We start from the raw sequence: 22,340 nt of genomic DNA, 5'->3' as shown, positions 1-22,340 counted from the left end.
ACATAACAATTATGAAAGTACAGTACATATTACTGTACCAGTAAGACTACAGCACTTAGTTACTTACCGGTTCTCATTTCAAAATATCCAGATGATACCTGCAACAGTATAGCGGCTCAGATTTGGTTGAACCCGTTGCCCAGCCTCCCTCATGCTCATCGCATGGTTGACATGGTCAACCACAGTCACTCTGATTTCATCAGCTATTGTGTTCCTGACTCCTCTTCCCTGTCCTCTCCTTCTCCCCCGTCCTACTTCACCTCTTCCTCCTCCTTTGCTTACTTCTTCTTCACCACCTCTTCCTCATCTAGTTCTCACCCCTTACCCTCTGTCCAATATTAGCCTCCATTGTTGTCCAAACCAAATGTATACCTGTGTCCTATTTTTAGTGCTCAAGCTCTGATTTGTAAGTGAACTCATTATCTAAGTGTTTTCACGTGTCCATGTAGAAAGACAATTGGCGAAATAGTGTAGTAATGTAGAGACCAATGTTTACAGTTTTGCTAGAAGTGTGTTATTAAATTGCAAACTGAGTGTAAAGCAGTGAGTTGTGTTTACAGTTTTGAAAAAAGTGTGTTATAAAATTACAAACGGAGTGTAAAGCAGAGAACGTGCATTCAGTTTGGCACACTTGGTAAGTGCATTGGCTACAAGTGTTAATGGTTTCAGAGATAGTGCTTCAAGAATCACTGTTAGTGTTTAAACATTCAGAAAAAAAAAGAAGAAATAATTCAGCAGCCTACTTCCCACGGCTATATGTGTAACTGGACACTTTAGAAGCATCCACCACGAAGACGACACATTGGACCTTGTCTTTTAAGGTACGGCTTCTTCACATAGCCCACAGGCTGTTCAAGACTGAACATTACCTTGATTATTCAAACCAACCAGCTGAAATAGTTGGAATATTCTGTACTTAGAGACATTTATGTCAGGGGTGAGCAACTCTGGTCTTATGCTGTGAGGCTGCCTGCATAAGTATGTTCCAACCCAGCGCGATCTCACCTGAGTCATAGTTGAATCAGGTGTGTTAGAGCTAAACGGAAACAAAAGCTGGCACACACTGTGGCCCCTGTTGCATTATAATCTAATTGGTTATTGTCTTATGTTTTTGTAATATGTAAACACAGACGAAACAAAAACCTGTAAGCAGTCTATTGACTAGTAAAATATACAAAGGAATGTTCAAGAAACTTCCTCGTCATTTTGAAATGTTTTAAGGTCAGTGACATTTTGCAAGTCTACCGATAAAGATAATTAAATGAAGTCACCCAGAACCAGAACCAGTTTCTTTTTTTCAGCAACAGCTGTATACATTATTTTCCTCTCTATGTCACAATCTAAACTGCACTATTATATTGAATTCCTGTTTTCATATAGAGATACAAGTTATGTTCTGGGAGAGGGTATTGTTTGCATTTCAGCAATGAAGCTTTTGTCTTCCAGCAAAGTAATTTGAAAGAATCGGCGAGGCCCCGAAATAAAATATTCTCTGGCTGTTTTGGAGTGCTTGTTGTGTTCCTTCTCTGGGGTGAGGACAGTGAATCACACCGCATTACATAGTAAGACCTCTGTCACCTGTCTGGAAGGGACATGGTGTCTAAATGAAGTTAAGCTCCTCAGTTGTAACACTGGAAAGACGTGGCAGCAGGAAGTAGTTGACAGTTTGTATTTGAAAGTAAGCAGAGTAGTCGAGGAACAGGTCAGGACCAATATAAAGGGAAACACTGTGCTCAAAAAACATGTTCAAACATGTTCATTCCATTGACTGTTACTGTTTCATATGTGATCAATGGTGATTTAAATGTACCATAGTGTCAACTAACACAATGAAAAATGAGGACACAATACTATGATATTCAACAAAGGTAACTTTAATGGGCAGCTTTTCCAACAGCAGCACACACTGTTAATAACAATTTATTTTCACTTTCATGGTGATATACTGCCATCTAGTGGTGAAACTTCAAGCATTTGCAAGCCAAATGTGTAGTGAATCCAATATAAAAACTACATGATCTTGTACTAAGTTTTACCTTGTCCTTTTCTTCAGCGGGGGTATATTCTGAGGAGCAGATTGCTATATGAGACTATCCAAGAACTGACTATGTAGGATCAACTAGTATAGAGTGGTGGTGTCTTTAGTTTGATTCAAAGCAACCAATGAACATATGAAGAAAACCCAATCCTTTCACCTATCCCATGTAATCCAAACAATCACAATGATGTAAACAGAATTAGCAACCCTAGTGAACTAACTTTCAATCTAGGCCTAATACAGATTATTTCTAGCAATTGAATCAAATATTCAAGATGTAGGCTCAATGAGGCATGTTAAGATATTCTTATCATCCTGTAGTTTTGTGTAATGGATAACTAGTCATCATAATTATGATTACGTGAACACCATAGAACAAGATATACAGAATGAAGCAGAGAGAGGGCTAAACAAGGTGGCATAGAAAGGAAATACCACCACCATGCTGGGTTATCTCCTCCACTTTGTCTAGTCGTGCTTCTCTTGGTCGTTGACTTCATCAAAGTAGTTGTCTGCGAAGCGGAGCATCTGGATCAGGGCACTGAGGAGCAGGATGTCACAGCTCATGTCCAGCTCCAGCTCTTCACTGTAGTTCTTTACTGGGACAATGCAGGACATGGGTACCCCCAGACGGCCACTCACCTCCTGGGCCTATGGGAGTCGGGACACACCAAGCATTACCAAACATTACCCAAACATTAATGTGACTGTTCATGGTCATCTAATACAGGGGGAGTGCAGAGCTCACCTTGGTCTTTATGTACTGGCTGTTATACACGTTCCTCAAGTTGTCAGCCACACAGGGACAGGCCTCATCCACCTTGGTAAGAAGAACCAGCTGTGGGATGCCTGTGGAATAACAACCCTCCATTCGTGTCACTAACCAGGGATTGCGCTAGTATAGTCTGTATAATCCATCATCTTTAACCCAGGTTTTTCTCTGACTGACTGACCTAGCAGGTTGACCCTCCTGCGAATGGCTGCCAGTTTCTCCTCTAGTTTGGTTGACATAATGGAGACTTTGCAGGTGTCCATGACGTACACCACACAGTGGATCCTCTCATGCAGGTTCACTGACTGCTGGAATCCGTGGGCATCTGCTTGCAGAGGGACTGATGGGTTGAACTGGGAAAGGGAAAGATGAGGGGTTTGGGTCACACTAAGGAGAATCAAAGTGTATGCATGTATGTATGTATGTATGTATATGGTGCCCCTCACCCGGTATCTGTCTGGCACATGGCCTTTCAGAATGCTGCCGATGTCATCCACATCTAGCCCCGCCCCTGTGGCCTCCTCCATTCCCATCGTGTCACACAAAATGATTGGCAGCGGTTTGCCATCGCGTCCAGCCTTAACTGAGTAGGTGCGAAACTGTGAAATATAATTAACGCATCATCATTTTGTCCAGTGATGCAGTGGTAAAAAATAAATTGTACATTCAAAAGGTGTGTAGACTGTTGAGCAACAAAGTAAAAAAGTAGGTAAACTGTGTTTACCCTCCACTACACAACTGATTTTGTCCACATAAATATGATGAAATTCATTCAAACTGTTGAAGCAGAGACAAAAGAAGAAGACCAGTTGTTTAACATGGTAGACCACATACCTGAGTGGTCAGACTGGTTCCAGAATTGCCCGATATGGCCTGGCTGGTCACGTGGCCTCGGAAGATGGAGTTGACAGAGTTGAAAAAGCTGGACTTTCCAGCGCCGACGGGGCCGATGAGTAGAACTCTAGCCTGACCCACAGAACTGATCATGGGCCTGTAGAGCTTAACAGACTCCATCAGCTCCTTTCTCCTCCTGTAGATAACAAGAACCTCAATTTAATATGCAAATGCTTTATTGTACTGTACTCAATCGTATAACATTCAGTATATGTGGCCCATGTGAGAATCAAATGATGCAATTGTAGTCAACATTAATATAGGCATTACAGTATCACAAAAAAATAAATGGTCATTTCTGGTTGGAGCTTACTCAGCTTTCCAAAGAATTGTCCTCCATGGCTTTTCGATGATGTTACCACCTTCTGTTAAAAAAATAATAATCATAATAACATGCACAATAAACAAATACACATTAAAGAGAGAAGAGAATTGATTCTACACTCACCTTCCACTTTATACACCTCACACTCAGTTAGGTTAAGGTTATTGCCATGCATTTCTGCAGCATTGAAGATGTAGTAGTTTCCTGGAATGCTGATCACTGTAGCTGTGTTAGCGTTCATTAACAGCAAATCCTCCCCAAAGTAAGGGCCAGTTGTGTTATGCATTTTGACCGCATATTGGGCATTTGTGACGGGATACCTGACAGGATTTCTACCAGTTAAACTAAACAAAAAGGCTTTGTCATCCTGTATGTACTGGCCTTGCTTGGCTACGTCATAATCTTTACTTGTGTAGCCTCCAAAAACAAACCCTGTGGAGTTATATCCTACAGAGACTGTGGGACCTTGGTGGTCACATTTCTGGTGAAAGGCTGCTCCTGTGTAGCCATGTATACTGGCCTTGAACAGCAGGCTGAGTTTGATGTTTCCCAGTAAGGAACACAGCTGTTTCTCCTGTTCCTGGGTCAGTTTGGGGTTCATGGTGGGGATCACGTTGGTCTCAGTAGGGGTAGTCTGAGGAAAAACACAAATGAGTAGTGATGCACCGATATTACATTTTTGGCCGATACCGATATTTTCCTTGTCAAAAACCCGATAACCGTTATTAAACATTTTAGAGGCCTTAAGCATTTTAGTACAGTTAAATACACACAAGGACACAGCGGTCTAAGGCACTGCATTTCAGTGCAAGAGGTGTCACTACACTCCCTGGTTCGAATCCAGGCTGTATCACATCCGGCCGTGATTGGGAGTCCCATAGAGCGGAGCACAATTGGCCCAGCATCGTCCCGGTTTGGCCGTCATTGTAAATAAAAATTTGTTCTTAACTGACTTGACTAGTTAAAAAGGTTACACACACACACACACACCAAAAAGTTATTTTGTTGGCATTTACGTATGTCCCCATTACCAGTAAAACATAATCAAAACCTATTTCTTTCACTTATTTGCTGTGCTATTTCGTTGTTCAGTCGTTTTATTATCAACCAGAGTTACATCATATATGTCAAGCAGTGAAGTTTCAGCTCTGTCTGTCCGTGGCCACTCTTCCTCGGTGCGCACTGTCCCTGTGTCCGTTTCCATCTTGTCCAGTTGTGTATGTAACATTTCACGTAAACCCTGTTTCTTGTCTGAATCGAAGTAGCGGTCCTTGCACATAGCATCGATCATGGTGGCGACACAGTAAAGGGTGAATGCCACCGAATCGCTTGTTCACAGCCTGTCAGTTTTGTTGAGCAGGCGTTTCAATGGGGTATCACATCTGCTGCAGGCGCAGTAGAGCTTATTTCTCGAGTCAGTTGTTTGAATGGAGCTATCTAGTGTGTTCATGTTTCCAAGTTCAAAACATGTTCTCAAATGCCATTGAAATGGCAGCAGCGGTAGGACAACCAGCATATTCTTGAGCATGCAATATGACTTTCCTCAGTACAAAATCCTCGACGACCCACTGTGCTGTTCGACTCAGCATGCTCATGGAGCTGATATGCTCGTCCAAATGTCCGTCGTGAAGCTATTATTGTGTAACTCCAGTAGGGCAACGTATGAAAAATAGCGCACGTGGTAGTGTGTACCGGTGCTCGACCAGTCGGCGAAAGCCAACATCACCCACGACAGAGAACGGTTGATTGTCAAGAGCAATGAATTCCATTATCTTGGCGTTAATGGATTTTGGCTTTTGAGTTGTCTCGCTGAACTTTCTTACTCTTTCAAATGACTGCTTCACTTGTTGACTGCTCGATCCACACAGCAGACACTGTGGGCTAGGTTAGGAATGCTGTGCTGCACACGTAGCGCAACATTTTACGTGGCGCCATTACATCATGTACCTACGTTATATAAGTATGCACGTCAGCTTTCACATCGGTTTTGCACACCGGTGTTAAACTAGACATCGCTCGATCGGGTCACCGATATATCTTGCATCCCTACAAATGAGATTCTGACATAAGACCCTAATGCTTCAGCTGTAGTTTTATAAAATTTACCCAGCTAACAACAAATGTTACCACAACTTTAGAGAATGGGCCAAATGTTTTCATAGTAATGTTCCAGTGAATTGCAAGGACTGTTTTCAACAGACCATTCCCTTAATGTCAACCAGAACTAACCCAGAATGTCATTACTATGTTCTAAAAATATTCAATATTAATGTTCTAGACATGTTTCATGGGAACTCTGTTCTGAGGTTTAGTAGAACATTCCATCAACATCCCATAAACTTACATAGAACATGGTTGCCATGTTCTCACAATATAAGATCTAGAACACGGGTATACAACTGGGGGCCGCAGCGGTACTGCAGGGAGTCATAAAAAAATTATATACAGTGCATTCGGAAAGTATTCAGAACCCTTGACTTTTTCCACATTTTGTTACGTTACAACCTTACTCTAAAATGGATTAAATATTTGTTTTTCTTCATCAATCTACACACAATACCTCATAATGACAAAGCAAAAACCGTGTTAGAAATCTTTGCAAATGTATATACGATATATTTTTTAAAAAGTAAATATGACATTTACATAATTATTTTGACCCTTCAGTCAGTAGCTTGTTGCAGCACCTTTAGCAGCGATTACAGGCTAGAGTCTTCTTGGGTATGACACTACAAGCTTGGCACACCTGTGTTTGGGGAGTTTCTCCCATTCATCCTCTCAAGCTCTGTCAGGTTGGATGGGGAGCGTCAATGCACAGCTATTTTCAGGTCTCTCCAGAGATGTTTGATCGGGTTCCAGTTCGGGCTCTGGTTAGGCCACTCAAGGACATTCAGAGACTTGTCCCGAAGCCACTCTTGTCTTGTTTTGGCTGTGTGCTTAGGGTCGTTGTCTTGTTAGAAGGTGAACCATCGCCCCAATCTGAGGTTCTTAGCACTCTGGAGCAGGTTTTCATCAAGGTTTTCTCTGTACTTTGCGCTGTTCATCTTTGCCTTGATCCTGACTAGTCTCCAAGTCCCTGCAGCTGACAAACATCCCTACAGCATGATGCTGCCACCACCATGCTTCAACATAGGCATGGTGCCAGATTTACTCCAGACGTGATGCTTGGCATTCAGGCCAAAAAAATAGTTCAATCTTGGTTTCATCAGGCCAGAGAATCTTGTTTCTCATGGTCTGAGAGTCTTTAGGTGCCTTTTGCCAAATTCCAAAAGGACTCTCATGTGCCTTTTACTGAGGAGTGTCTTCCGTCTGACCACTCTACCATAAAGGCCTAATTGGTTGAGTTCCCAAAGGTTCTCCCATCTCCACAAAGGAACTCTGTGCAGTCTGACAGGGCTCTGTGCAGGCTCTGTCAGAGTGACTATCGGGATCTTGGTCATGTCACTGACCAAGGTCCTTCTCCCTCGATTGCTCAGCTCTAGGAAGAGTCTTGGTGGTTCCAAACTTCCTCCATTTTAGAATAATGAAGGCCACTGTTCTTGGGGACCTTCAATGCTGCAGACATTTTTTGGTACCCGTCCACAGGTTTGTGCCTTTCCAAATCATGTCCAGTCAACTGAATTTACATCAGGTGGACTCCAGTCAAGTTGTAGAAATATCAAGGATGATCAATGGAAACGGGATGCAACTGAGCTCAATTTCGAGTCTCATAGCAAAGGGTCTGAATACTTACGTAAACAAGGTATTTCTGTTTAAAAAAGTGTTTTTATCTGTTTTCCCTTTGTCATTATGGGGTAGTGTGTGTAGATTATTTAATCAATTTTAGAATAAGGCTGTAACATAAAATATGGAAAAAGTCAAGGTCTGAATACTTTGCGAAAGCACTGTATATTTACACTACATACATATACTATATACAAAAATATGTGGACACCTACTCTCATTCCAACATCTCATTCCAAAATCATGGGCATTAATATGGAGTTAGTCCCCCCCTTTGCTGCTATAACAGCCTCCACTCTTCTGGGAAGGTTTTCCAATAGATGTTGGAACATTGCTGCAGGGACTTGTTTCCATTCAGCCACAAGGGCATTAGTGAGGTCGGGCACTGATGTTGGGTGATTAGGCCTGTTTCACAGTTGGTGTTACAATTAATCCCAAAGGTGTTCGATGGGGTAGAGGTCAGGGCTCTGTGCAGGCCAGTCAAGTTCTTCCACAACGATCTCGACAAACCATTTCTGTATGGACCTTGCTTTGTACACAGGGTATTGTCATGCTGAAACAGGAAAGGGCCATCCCCAAACTGTTGCCACAATGTTGGAAGCACCGAAATGTCTAGAATGTCATTGTATGCTGTAGTGTTAAGATTTCCCATCACTGGTACTAAGGGGACTGGCCTGAACCATGGAAAACAGCCCCAGGCCATTGCACATGGTGATCTTAAGCGTGTGTGCGGCTGCTTGGCCATGGAAACCTAATTCAAGGAACTTCCGACTAACAGTTCTTGTATTGACTTTGCTTCCAGGGGCAGTTTGGAACTCAGTAGTGAGTGTTGCAACTGAGGACAGATGGTTTTTACGCGCTTTAGCGGTCCCGTTATGTGAGCTTGTGTGGCTCATCAGTAAGGCCATTCTACTGCCACTGTTTGTCTATGGAGATTGCATGGCTGTGTGCTCGATTTTATACACCTGTCAGCAAGGGGTGTGGCTGAAATAACCGAATCCACTAATTTGTATATATAGTGTATTTCCAACCCTTTTTCATAAAACAGTATAATTAACACGCAAGAACTGATGTGCATCCAGAAATAACAGCAACAAAGCACTGGAAACCTACTTCAGACACACTAGAGTGAATTAGATACATTCACTCAGAGGTGGTTTAAACTGCATTCTAATGTCAACCATACTTGTGAAAAATCGTATCAAGTCAAAGTTTTAAGCATGCTCAGTTCTTGGGTCTCGTGCACTGCGCGAGTGAATTTGAAATGGAAGTTATGGAACTCCCTTGCGTGCTTCTGTTATGAGAAAAATCGGGGCTATAGGCTACAGACAATCACATACAATCATAAATCCAGATTGTAGTCAGTAGCATAGGCCATATGCCTATTGAAATGACAAGTAAATCTCGCAAATATACCATTTATAACTGTTTGTAGTCTTAACAGCTGGCACATACTAAAAGGCACAATTGCCAGAAAATAGCCTAACGTGATTTTTGAAGTTCGTCCAAGTGTTTCTTTGCAGAGATTTCGAGATCCTCTGTCCAACTTTTATCACTCACTCTGTCGGATTTATCTATAGTTTTGCACATGCTCAAAAAGGGATTTATTTAAAATCATAGCAGTCAAACGAGTTAAATCGACATCCATTGAGGGAAAAAGATCTAGCAAGTTTAATAAAAGCGAATTATAATTTTTGTTGGAACATATTGAAATTCCTTTATTAGGAAAGGGGGTACCAAGTCAGTTGTACAATTGAATGGCTTCAACTGAAATGTGTCTTCTGCATTTAACCCAACCCCTCTGAATCAGAGGTGCGGAGGGCTGCCTTAATCGACATCCACGTCGTCGGCGCCCCGGGAACAGTGCCTTATTTAGGGTCAGAACGACAGATTTTTACCTTGTCAGCTCGGGGATTCGATCCAGCAACCTTTCGGTTACCGGTCCAACCACAAGGCTATTACATCACATTAGCTCCCCAATAATAATTATTATTTTGATGGGAAACTTAATTTGGCTTCTTGTCGTTACAAATTACTTTGTTATTCCGTCTCAATTAGATCAATAACGTTATAGAAAATGTATTTATTGGATAAACATGGCAACTCCTCCGTTGCTGCGAAAAAATGGCAAGTTTTCAGACTTTCTGGGCAGGTTTTTAGGTCTTTTCAATTTTACATTTTAACTGGACCGGTCAACCCTGGTGTTTAACCCCAAGCCACCCTAAACACCTGCGAGATTCTGTAAACTGGCTATTTTGAGTTTGTTGAAACGTGCAGATGTCAAATTCATTAGATTGTACATTGTTTCACCAAAGTAAACAGTCTGTGCTCATTTTGACTGTCTGATAAGAGCAATAGACTGCTACATGATCAGATGCTATGTGAAGAGCTTAACTTTCACTTTCACCACGCCCTTTCCTTCACAGTGGTCAGGATAAAGAAACGAAACGAAACTGAATTTGGCACACGCAAAAAAGACAAAGTTGTACAACTGTGAAGTTGTTTTTGTTACAGAGAAAAATTAAAACATTTCAAATAGATCAATAACAAAATCACAACAAAATGGTGTTTGCATTGGCATGCTGCTAATTTTCAAAATAATTGTCAACCTAAAGACAGCAGGATTGGCACAAATAAGGATTATCCACATGAACGGGTCAAAATATAAAGTTCTTAATATCAGAACTAGCTCAAAACGTCTTAAAATGAATGCAACACTCACCTGAATATGCTCGTTCACGGTTCTTGAGTACACAAAAACGTACGGCAGCAGAGAGGAAGAGACTAATGGAGAAGTTTTACTCCACCCAAAATCTGTCCACGAAAACGAAAATAAACCCACGTAGTGAGGATTTTTGTATGGTCAATGAATGAGTGTCGAATTTGTTCAACCAAAAAAATGAATTGCTAAGTGAGACTTATTTGATCTAATATACGTTTCGTGGTTAGATTGTTACGAATGCATTGATATAAGTGGAAGCACGTGGCATTTCGGAAAATTAGAAAAAAACGACTACATCAGGGTTGTGCTTGTTGTCATAGAGATGGATAGAGGAATCATCATGGATATAACACTTTTAAGGACGTTGCTATTGAGGGCTTCCACCAATTAGAAGTATTCAACTGGCTGTGGGTTCCTATGAGTTGGGAGCAATCAGCCAATGAAGAATAAGAAAATGAACTACTTTAAAATGGAGAATCTCAATGGCGCTGCCCTTGCTAGCACAGACACTATAATTGCACAAATATAAAGATGACTCCTCTTTTAATATCTATGGCCTATTGTTCACACATATCTGCCCTCTCATTGACTAGAATGGTCCTAACATGATCTTGCCTCTTCCTGCCTTCCTTTAATCTTTGAGAACATGTTTTTCGATCGTTGGAGCAGTCACTTGACTATCTTGTCAATATAATAGACACTCTTTGGCTTTACTGAACAACAAGTTGAAAAACCGGGAGAGTTAGGTCAAATCAAATAACATTTTATTGGAAGGACAGATTTCCACAGTCTAATGCCCATTGCTCGTGTTTCTTGGCCCAAGCATGTCTTTTGTTCTTATGGGTGTACTTTAGTAGTGGTTTCTTTGCAGCAATGAAGGCCTGACTCACATAGTCTCCTCTGAACAGTTGACATTGATGTGTCTATTACTTAAACTCTGTGAATCATTCATTTGGGCTGCAATTTCTGAGTCTGAGTCTATTGAACTTAGCCTCTGCAGCAGAGGTAACTCTGTCTTCCTTTCCTGTGGCTGTCCTCATGAGCCAGTTTCATCATCAATCTATTGGTTTTTGCGACTGCCCTTGAAGAAACTTTCAAAGTTCTTGAAATGTTCCGCATTGACTGACCTTCATGTCTTAAAGTAATGATGGACTGTCGTTTCTCTTTGCTTATTTGAGCGGTTCTTGCCATAATATGGACTTGGTATTTTACCAAATAGGGCTATCTTCTGTATACCACCCCTACTACATGATTCCATATGTGTTATTTCATCGTTTTGATGTCTTCACTATTATTCTACAATGTAGAAAATACTAAAAATAAAGAAAAACCCTGGAATGAGTAGGTGTGTCCAAACTTTTGACTGGTACTGTATGAAACAGTAAGAGTAAATTAAATGTCATGAACATGTGCTTTTTGAGCACAGTGTTTCCCTGTTCCCCTCTAACCTGTTCCTCTACTAGGCTACTCCGCTTACTTTCAAATATAAACTGTCAACTACCTGAAGTTCAACTTTCTGCTGCCATTTCTTGCCTGTGTTTAGTGGCCTATAGCAAGAATGGTAACATTTTGTGTTACAACAGATGAGCTTTAACTTATCTTGTAGACTGTGACTATATCCCTTCTAGGACAGGTGACACATAACAGAGGTCTTACTGTGTAGTGCGGTGTAGTTCCCTGTCCTTGCCCTAGAGAACTAACACAACAAGCACTCTTCAAACGAAGTCGCTGCAAGACCAGAGACCCATTGGTGAAATGCAAACACCCTCTCCCAACGTGTAACTCATATCTCCTATATGAAAACAGGAATTAAATATAATAAAAATCAAACATGTATGAAAATGCCATAACGTGTCAGAAGTCCAGTTTCGATTGTGACACATAGAGAATAAAATAATACATATACAGTAGTTGCTGCTAGAGGGATCCAAAAGACTAGTTTTGGTCCAAGGTGACTTCATTTAATTTGATCTTTGTCGATAGACTTACAAAATATCCCTGTGACATTAAAAAAAAAATGTCAAAGTGGCAATAGGAGCATAGAATAAGCTTCTGTATTGCTCTTCTTGAAAATTGTCTTGTATATTTTAATAATCAAAATAATGCTCACATGTTTGCTCGGCTCGTATTTATGTGTTTACATGTTTCCTTGTACAACACAAAAACATTAATTATCTAATTGGTTATTGTCTTAACTACAATGAGAATGTTATTTATTAAGTATAATTCCCACCCTATGTTCCTACTTCCCCCTTCTCTCCCGCTAGCTACTTTCTACATCTTCTGTAATTTCTACTTTGAGGCTAGAGGGGCATACAGTACACTTCCATAAAGACGTCACTACCCTACCTCAAGAAGACAGTGCAGCGTTGGTGCCTTTATATCAAACCAATGCCTAGAAAGCAGATTATCTTCGTCTGTTTGTAACGGGTGTCGTCGTCTGAAGAGGAGGAATCGGACCAAAGCGCAGCGTGGTAAGTGTTCATGACTTTTTATTTAAACTGAACACTCTAACAAAAGAACAAAGATACTCTTGTCTTGTTTTGGCTGTGTGCTTTGGGTCGTTGTCTTGTTAGAAGGTGAACCATCGCCCCAATCTGAGGTTCTTAGCACTCTGGAGCAGGTTTTCATCAAGGTTTTCTCTGTACTTTGCGCCGTTCATCTTTGCCTTGATCCTGACTAGTCTCCAAGTCCCTGCAGCTGACAAACATCCCTACAGCATGATGCTGCCACCACCATGCTTCAACATAGGCATGGTGCCAGATTTACTCCAGACGTGATGCTTGGCATTCAGGCCAAAAAATAGTTAAATCTTGGTTTCATCAGGCCAGAGAATCTTGTTTCTCATGGTCTGAGAGTCTTTAGGTGCCTTTTGCCAAATTCCAAAAGGACTCTCATGTGCCTTTTACTGAGGAGTGTCTTCCGTCTGACCACTCTACCATAAAGGCCTAATTGGTTGAGTGCTGCAAGGACGGTTGTCCTTCTGGAAGGTTCTCCCATCTCCACAAAGGAACTCTGTGCAGTCTGACAGGGCTCTGTGCAGGCTCTGTCAGAGTGACTATCGGGATCTTGGTCATGTCACTGACCAAGGTCCTTCTCCCTCGATTGCTCAGCTCTAGGAAGAGTCTTGGTGGTTCCAAACTTCCTCCATTTTAGAATAATGAAGGCCACTGTTCTTGGGGACCTTCAATGCTGCAGACATTTTTTGGTACCCGTCCACAGGTTTGTGCCTTTCCAAATCATGTCCAATCAACTGAATTTACATCAGGTGGACTCCAGTCAAGTTGTAGAAATATCAAGGATGATCAATGGAAACGGGATGCAACTGAGCTCAATTTCGAGTCTCATAGCAAAGGGTCTGAATACTTACGTAAACAAGGTATTTCTGTTTAAAAAAGTGTTTTTATCTGTTTTCCCTTTGTCATTATGGGGTAGTGTGTGTAGATTATTTAATCAATTTTAGAATAAGGCTGTAACATAAAATATGGAAAAAGTCAAGGTCTGAATACTTTGCGAAAGCACTGTATATATACACTACATACATATACTATATACAAAAATATGTGGACACCTACTCTCATTCCAACATCTCATTCCAATATCATGGGCATTAATATGGAGTTGGTCCCCCCCTTTGCTGCTATAAGAGCCTCCACTTTTCTGGGAAGGCTTTCCAATAGATGTTGGAACATTGCTGCAGGGACTTGTTTCCATTCAGCCACAAGGGCATTAGTGAGGTCGGGCACTGATGTTGGGTGATTAGGCCTGTTTCACAGTTGGTGTTACAATTAATCCCAAAGGTGTTCGATGGGGTAGAGGTCAGGGCTCTGTGCAGGCCAGTCAAGTTCTTCCACAACGATCTCGACAAACCATTTCTGTATGGACCTTGCTTTGTACACAGGGTATTGTCATGCTGAAACAGGAAAGGGCCATCCCCAAACTGTTGCCACAATGTTGGAAGCACCGAAATGTCTAGAATGTCATTGTATGCTGTAGTGTTAAGATTTCCCATCACTGGTACTAAGGGGACTGGCCTGAACCATGGAAAACAGCCCCAGGCCATTGCACATGGTGATCTTAAGCTTGTGTGCGGCTGCTTGGCCATGGAAACCTAATTCAAGGAACTTCCGACTAACAGTTCTTGTATTGACTTTGCTTCCAGGGGCAGTTTGGAACTCAGTAGTGAGTGTTGCAACTGAGGACAGATGGTTTTTACGCGCTTTAGCGGTCCCGTTATGTGAGCTTGTGTGGCTCATCAGTAAGGCCATTCTACTGCCACTGTTTGTCTATGGAGATTGCATGGCTGTGTGCTCGATTTTATACACCTGTCAGCAAGGGGTGTGGCTGAAATAACCGAATCCACTAATTTGTATATATAGTGTATTTCCAACCCTTTTTCATAAAACAGTATAATTAACACGCAAGAACTGATGTGCATCCAGAAATAACAGCAACAAAGCACTGGAAACCTACTTCAGACACACTAGAGTGAATTAGATACATTCACTCAGAGGTGGTTTAAACTGCATTCTAATGTCAACCATACTTGTGAAAAATCGTATCAAGTCAAAGTTTTAAGCATGCTCAGTTCTTGGGTCTCGTGCACTGCGCGAGTGAATTTGAAATGGAAGTTATGGAACTCCCTTGCGTGCTTCTGTTATGAGAAAAATCGGGGCTATAGGCTACAGACAATCACATACAATCATAAATCCAGATTGTAGTCAGTAGCATAGGCCATATGCCTATTGAAATGACAAGTAAATCTCGCAAATATACCATTTATAACTGTTTGTAGTCTTAACAGCTGGCACATACTAAAAGGCACAATTGCCAGAAAATAGCCTAACGTGATTTTTGAAGTTCGTCCAAGTGTTTCTTTGCAGAGATTTCGAGATCCTCTGTCCAACTTTTATCACTCACTCTGTCGGATTTATCTATAGTTTTGCACATGCTCAAAAAGGGATTTATTTAAAATCATAGCAGTCAAACGAGTTAAATCGACATCCATTGAGGGAAAAAGATCTAGCAAGTTTAATAAAAGCGAATTATAATTTTTGTTGGAACATATTGAAATTCCTTTATTAGGAAAGGGGGTACCAAGTCAGTTGTACAATTGAATGGCTTCAACTGAAATGTGTCTTCTGCATTTAACCCAACCCCTCTGAATCAGAGGTGCGGAGGGCTGCCTTAATCGACATCCACGTCGTCGGCGCCCCGGGAACAGTGCCTTATTTAGGGTCAGAACGACAGATTTTTACCTTGTCAGCTCGGGGATTCGATCCAGCAACCTTTCGGTTACCGGTCCAACCACAAGGCTATTACATCACATTAGCTCCCCAATAATAATTATTATTTTGATGGGAAACTTAATTTGGCTTCTTGTCGTTACAAATTACTTTGTTATTCCGTCTCAATTAGATCAATAACGTTATAGAAAATGTATTTATTGGATAAACATGGCAACTCCTCCGTTGCTGCGAAAAAATGGCAAGTTTTCAGACTTTCTGGGCAGGTTTTTAGGTCTTTTCAATTTTACATTTTAACTGGACCGGTCAACCCTGGTGTTTAACCCCAAGCCACCCTAAACACCTGCGAGATTCTGTAAACTGGCTATTTTGAGTTTGTTGAAACGTGCAGATGTCAAATTCATTAGATTGTACATTGTTTCACCAAAGTAAACAGTCTGTGCTCATTTTGACTGTCTGATAAGAGCAATAGACTGCTACATGATCAGATGCTATGTGAAGAGCTTAACTTTCACTTTCACCACGCCCTTTCCTTCACAGTGGTCAGGATAAAGAAACGAAACGAAACTGAATTTGGCACACGCAAAAAAGACAAAGTTGTACAACTGTGAAGTTGTTTTTGTTACAGAGAAAAATTAAAACATTTCAAATAGATCAATAACAAAATCACAACAAAATGGTGTTTGCATTGGCATGCTGCTAATTTTCAAAATAATTGTCAACCTAAAGACAGCAGGATTGGCACAAATAAGGATTATCCACATGAACGGGTCAAAATATAAAGTTCTTAATATCAGAACTAGCTCAAAACGTCTTAAAATGAATGCAACACTCACCTGAATATGCTCGTTCACGGTTCTTGAGTACACAAAAACGTACGGCAGCAGAGAGGAAGAGACTAATGGAGAAGTTTTACTCCACCCAAAATCTGTCCACGAAAACGAAAATAAACCCACGTAGTGAGGATTTTTGTATGGTCAATGAATGAGTGTCGAATTTGTTCAACCAAAAAAATGAATTGCTAAGTGAGACTTATTTGATCTAATATACGTTTCGTGGTTAGATTGTTACGAATGCATTGATATAAGTGGAAGCACGTGGCATTTCGGAAAATTAGAAAAAAACGACTACATCAGGGTTGTGCTTGTTGTCATAGAGATGGATAGAGGAATCATCATGGATATAACACTTTTAAGGACGTTGCTATTGAGGGCTTCCACCAATTAGAAGTATTCAACTGGCTGTGGGTTCCTATGAGTTGGGAGCAATCAGCCAATGAAGAATAAGAAAATGAACTACTTTAAAATGGAGAATCTCAATGGCGCTGCCCTTGCTAGCACAGACACTATAATTGCACAAATATAAAGATGACTCCTCTTTTAATATCTATGGCCTATTGTTCACACATATCTGCCCTCTCATTGACTAGAATGGTCCTAACATGATCTTGCCTCTTCCTGCCTTCCTTTAATCTTTGAGAACATGTTTTTCGATCGTTGGAGCAGTCACTTGACTATCTTGTCAATATAATAGACACTCTTTGGCTTTACTGAACAACAAGTTGAAAAACCGGGAGAGTTAGGTCAAATCAAATAACATTTTATTGGAAGGACAGATTTCCACAGTCTAATGCCCATTGCTCGTGTTTCTTGGCCCAAGCATGTCTTTTGTTCTTATGGGTGTACTTTAGTAGTGGTTTCTTTGCAGCAATGAAGGCCTGACTCACATAGTCTCCTCTGAACAGTTGACATTGATGTGTCTATTACTTAAACTCTGTGAATCATTCATTTGGGCTGCAATTTCTGAGTCTGAGTCTATTGAACTTAGCCTCTGCAGCAGAGGTAACTCTGTCTTCCTTTCCTGTGGCTGTCCTCATGAGCCAGTTTCATCATCAATCTATTGGTTTTTGCGACTGCCCTTGAAGAAACTTTCAAAGTTCTTGAAATGTTCCGCATTGACTGACCTTCATGTCTTAAAGTAATGATGGACTGTCGTTTCTCTTTGCTTATTTGAGCGGTTCTTGCCATAATATGGACTTGGTATTTTACCAAATAGGGCTATCTTCTGTATACCACCCCTACTACATGATTCCATATGTGTTATTTCATCGTTTTGATGTCTTCACTATTATTCTACAATGTAGAAAATACTAAAAATAAAGAAAAACCCTGGAATGAGTAGGTGTGTCCAAACTTTTGACTGGTACTGTATGAAACAGTAAGAGTAAATTAAATGTCATGAACATGTGCTTTTTGAGCACAGTGTTTCCCTGTTCCCCTCTAACCTGTTCCTCTACTAGGCTACTCCGCTTACTTTCAAATATAAACTGTCAACTACCTGAAGTTCAACTTTCTGCTGCCATTTCTTGCCTGTGTTTAGTGGCCTATAGCAAGAATGGTAACATTTTGTGTTACAACAGATGAGCTTTAACTTATCTTGTAGACTGTGACTATATCCCTTCTAGGACAGGTGACACATAACAGAGGTCTTACTGTGTAGTGCGGTGTAGTTCCCTGTCCTTGCCCTAGAGAACTAACACAACAAGCACTCTTCAAACGAAGTCGCTGCAAGACCAGAGACCCATTGGTGAAATGCAAACACCCTCTCCCAACGTGTAACTCATATCTCCTATATGAAAACAGGAATTAAATATAATAAAAATCAAACATGTATGAAAATGCCATAACGTGTCAGAAGTCCAGTTTCGATTGTGACACATAGAGAATAAAATAATACATATACAGTAGTTGCTGCTAGAGGGATCCAAAAGACTAGTTTTGGTCCAAGGTGACTTCATTTAATTTGATCTTTGTCGATAGACTTACAAAATATCCCTGTGACATTAAAAAAAAAATGTCAAAGTGGCAATAGGAGCATAGAATAAGCTTCTGTATTGCTCTTCTTGAAAATTGTCTTGTATATTTTAATAATCAAAATAATGCTCACATGTTTGCTCGGCTCGTATTTATGTGTTTACATGTTTCCTTGTACAACACAAAAACATTAATTATCTAATTGGTTATTGTCTTAACTACAATGAGAATGTTATTTATTAAGTATAATTCCCACCCTATGTTCCTACTTCCCCCTTCTCTCCCGCTAGCTACTTTCTACATCTTCTGTAATTTCTACTTTGAGGCTAGAGGGGCATACAGTACACTTCCATAAAGACGTCACTACCCTACCTCAAGAAGACAGTGCAGCGTTGGTGCCTTTATATCAAACCAATGCCTAGAAAGCAGATTATCTTCGTCTGTTTGTAACGGGTGTCGTCGTCTGAAGAGGAGGAATCGGACCAAAGCGCAGCGTGGTAAGTGTTCATGACTTTTTATTTAAACTGAACACTCTAACAAAAGAACAAAGATACTCTTGTCTTGTTTTGGCTGTGTGCTTTGGGTCGTTGTCTTGTTAGAAGGTGAACCATCGCCCCAATCTGAGGTTCTTAGCACTCTGGAGCAGGTTTTCATCAAGGTTTTCTCTGTACTTTGCGCCGTTCATCTTTGCCTTGATCCTGACTAGTCTCCAAGTCCCTGCAGCTGACAAACATCCCTACAGCATGATGCTGCCACCACCATGCTTCAACATAGGCATGGTGCCAGATTTACTCCAGACGTGATGCTTGGCATTCAGGCCAAAAAATAGTTAAATCTTGGTTTCATCAGGCCAGAGAATCTTGTTTCTCATGGTCTGAGAGTCTTTAGGTGCCTTTTGCCAAATTCCAAAAGGACTCTCATGTGCCTTTTACTGAGGAGTGTCTTCCGTCTGACCACTCTACCATAAAGGCCTAATTGGTTGAGTGCTGCAAGGACGGTTGTCCTTCTGGAAGGTTCTCCCATCTCCACAAAGGAACTCTGTGCAGTCTGACAGGGCTCTGTGCAGGCTCTGTCAGAGTGACTATCGGGATCTTGGTCATGTCACTGACCAAGGTCCTTCTCCCTCGATTGCTCAGCTCTAGGAAGAGTCTTGGTGGTTCCAAACTTCCTCCATTTTAGAATAATGAAGGCCACTGTTCTTGGGGACCTTCAATGCTGCAGACATTTTTTGGTACCCGTCCACAGGTTTGTGCCTTTCCAAATCATGTCCAATCAACTGAATTTACATCAGGTGGACTCCAGTCAAGTTGTAGAAATATCAAGGATGATCAATGGAAACGGGATGCAACTGAGCTCAATTTCGAGTCTCATAGCAAAGGGTCTGAATACTTACGTAAACAAGGTATTTCTGTTTAAAAAAGTGTTTTTATCTGTTTTCCCTTTGTCATTATGGGGTAGTGTGTGTAGATTATTTAATCAATTTTAGAATAAGGCTGTAACATAAAATATGGAAAAAGTCAAGGTCTGAATACTTTGCGAAAGCACTGTATATATACACTACATACATATACTATATACAAAAATATGTGGACACCTACTCTCATTCCAACATCTCATTCCAATATCATGGGCATTAATATGGAGTTGGTCCCCCCCTTTGCTGCTATAAGAGCCTCCACTTTTCTGGGAAGGCTTTCCAATAGATGTTGGAACATTGCTGCAGGGACTTGTTTCCATTCAGCCACAAGGGCATTAGTGAGGTCGGGCACTGATGTTGGGTGATTAGGCCTGTTTCACAGTTGGTGTTACAATTAATCCCAAAGGTGTTCGATGGGGTAGAGGTCAGGGCTCTGTGCAGGCCAGTCAAGTTCTTCCACAACGATCTCGACAAACCATTTCTGTATGGACCTTGCTTTGTACACAGGGTATTGTCATGCTGAAACAGGAAAGGGCCATCCCCAAACTGTTGCCACAATGTTGGAAGCACCGAAATGTCTAGAATGTCATTGTATGCTGTAGTGTTAAGATTTCCCATCACTGGTACTAAGGGGACTGGCCTGAACCATGGAAAACAGCCCCAGGCCATTGCACATGGTGATCTTAAGCTTGTGTGCGGCTGCTTGGCCATGGAAACCTAATTCAAGGAACTTCCGACTAACAGTTCTTGTATTGACTTTGCTTCCAGGGGCAGTTTGGAACTCAGTAGTGAGTGTTGCAACTGAGGACAGATGGTTTTTACGCGCTTTAGCGGTCCCGTTATGTGAGCTTGTGTGGCTCATCAGTAAGGCCATTCTACTGCCACTGTTTGTCTATGGAGATTGCATGGCTGTGTGCTCGATTTTATACACCTGTCAGCAAGGGGTGTGGCTGAAATAACCGAATCCACTAATTTGTATATATAGTGTATTTCCAACCCTTTTTCATAAAACAGTATAATTAACACGCAAGAACTGATGTGCATCCAGAAATAACAGCAACAAAGCACTGGAAACCTACTTCAGACACACTAGAGTGAATTAGATACATTCACTCAGAGGTGGTTTAAACTGCATTCTAATGTCAACCATACTTGTGAAAAATCGTATCAAGTCAAAGTTTTAAGCATGCTCAGTTCTTGGGTCTCGTGCACTGCGCGAGTGAATTTGAAATGGAAGTTATGGAACTCCCTTGCGTGCTTCTGTTATGAGAAAAATCGGGGCTATAGGCTACAGACAATCACATACAATCATAAATCCAGATTGTAGTCAGTAGCATAGGCCATATGCCTATTGAAATGACAAGTAAATCTCGCAAATATACCATTTATAACTGTTTGTAGTCTTAACAGCTGGCACATACTAAAAGGCACAATTGCCAGAAAATAGCCTAACGTGATTTTTGAAGTTCGTCCAAGTGTTTCTTTGCAGAGATTTCGAGATCCTCTGTCCAACTTTTATCACTCACTCTGTCGGATTTATCTATAGTTTTGCACATGCTCAAAAAGGGATTTATTTAAAATCATAGCAGTCAAACGAGTTAAATCGACATCCATTGAGGGAAAAAGATCTAGCAAGTTTAATAAAAGCGAATTATAATTTTTGTTGGAACATATTGAAATTCCTTTATTAGGAAAGGGGGTACCAAGTCAGTTGTACAATTGAATGGCTTCAACTGAAATGTGTCTTCTGCATTTAACCCAACCCCTCTGAATCAGAGGTGCGGAGGGCTGCCTTAATCGACATCCACGTCGTCGGCGCCCCGGGAACAGTGCCTTATTTAGGGTCAGAACGACAGATTTTTACCTTGTCAGCTCGGGGATTCGATCCAGCAACCTTTCGGTTACCGGTCCAACCACAAGGCTATTACATCACATTAGCTCCCCAATAATAATTATTATTTTGATGGGAAACTTAATTTGGCTTCTTGTCGTTACAAATTACTTTGTTATTCCGTCTCAATTAGATCAATAACGTTATAGAAAATGTATTTATTGGATAAACATGGCAACTCCTCCGTTGCTGCGAAAAAATGGCAAGTTTTCAGACTTTCTGGGCAGGTTTTTAGGTCTTTTCAATTTTACATTTTAACTGGACCGGTCAACCCTGGTGTTTAACCCCAAGCCACCCTAAACACCTGCGAGATTCTGTAAACTGGCTATTTTGAGTTTGTTGAAACGTGCAGATGTCAAATTCATTAGATTGTACATTGTTTCACCAAAGTAAACAGTCTGTGCTCATTTTGACTGTCTGATAAGAGCAATAGACTGCTACATGATCAGATGCTATGTGAAGAGCTTAACTTTCACTTTCACCACGCCCTTTCCTTCAC

The 22,340-nt window shown here is 41.0% G+C and overlaps 1 protein-coding gene across 2 annotated transcripts; it reads right to left on the bottom strand.

Moving 5' to 3' along the window:
• Positions 1-1,853: 1,853 nt before the first annotated feature.
• LOC110491555 (interferon-induced protein 44-like) lies at positions 1,854-10,814 on the bottom strand. Of its 2 annotated transcripts, none has more exons than XM_036953308.1 (8): positions 10,475-10,814; positions 4,153-4,663; positions 4,018-4,069; positions 3,645-3,840; positions 3,257-3,409; positions 2,992-3,163; positions 2,787-2,887; positions 1,854-2,689 (listed from the first exon to the last, which is right to left on the bottom strand). In XM_036953308.1, exons 2-8 carry the CDS (start codon positions 4,628-4,630, stop codon positions 2,507-2,509), a joined length of 1,335 nt encoding a protein of 444 aa, XP_036809203.1. In that variant the 5' UTR covers positions 4,631-4,663; positions 10,475-10,814; the 3' UTR covers positions 1,854-2,506. The 2 variants fall into 2 exon arrangements, with proteins under 2 accessions (XP_036809203.1, XP_021420806.2); XM_021565131.2 differs by lacking the exon at positions 10,475-10,814 and adding an exon at positions 5,098-5,320.
• Positions 10,815-22,340: the final 11,526 nt, after the last annotated feature.

This window comes from Oncorhynchus mykiss, chromosome 1 (genome assembly GCF_013265735.2).
Source record: "Oncorhynchus mykiss isolate Arlee chromosome 1, USDA_OmykA_1.1, whole genome shotgun sequence".
NCBI classification, from domain to species: Eukaryota; Metazoa; Chordata; class Actinopteri; order Salmoniformes; family Salmonidae; genus Oncorhynchus; species Oncorhynchus mykiss.
Note: the sequence above shows the minus strand (reverse complement) of the source record. Positions and strands in the feature narration are given on the sequence as shown.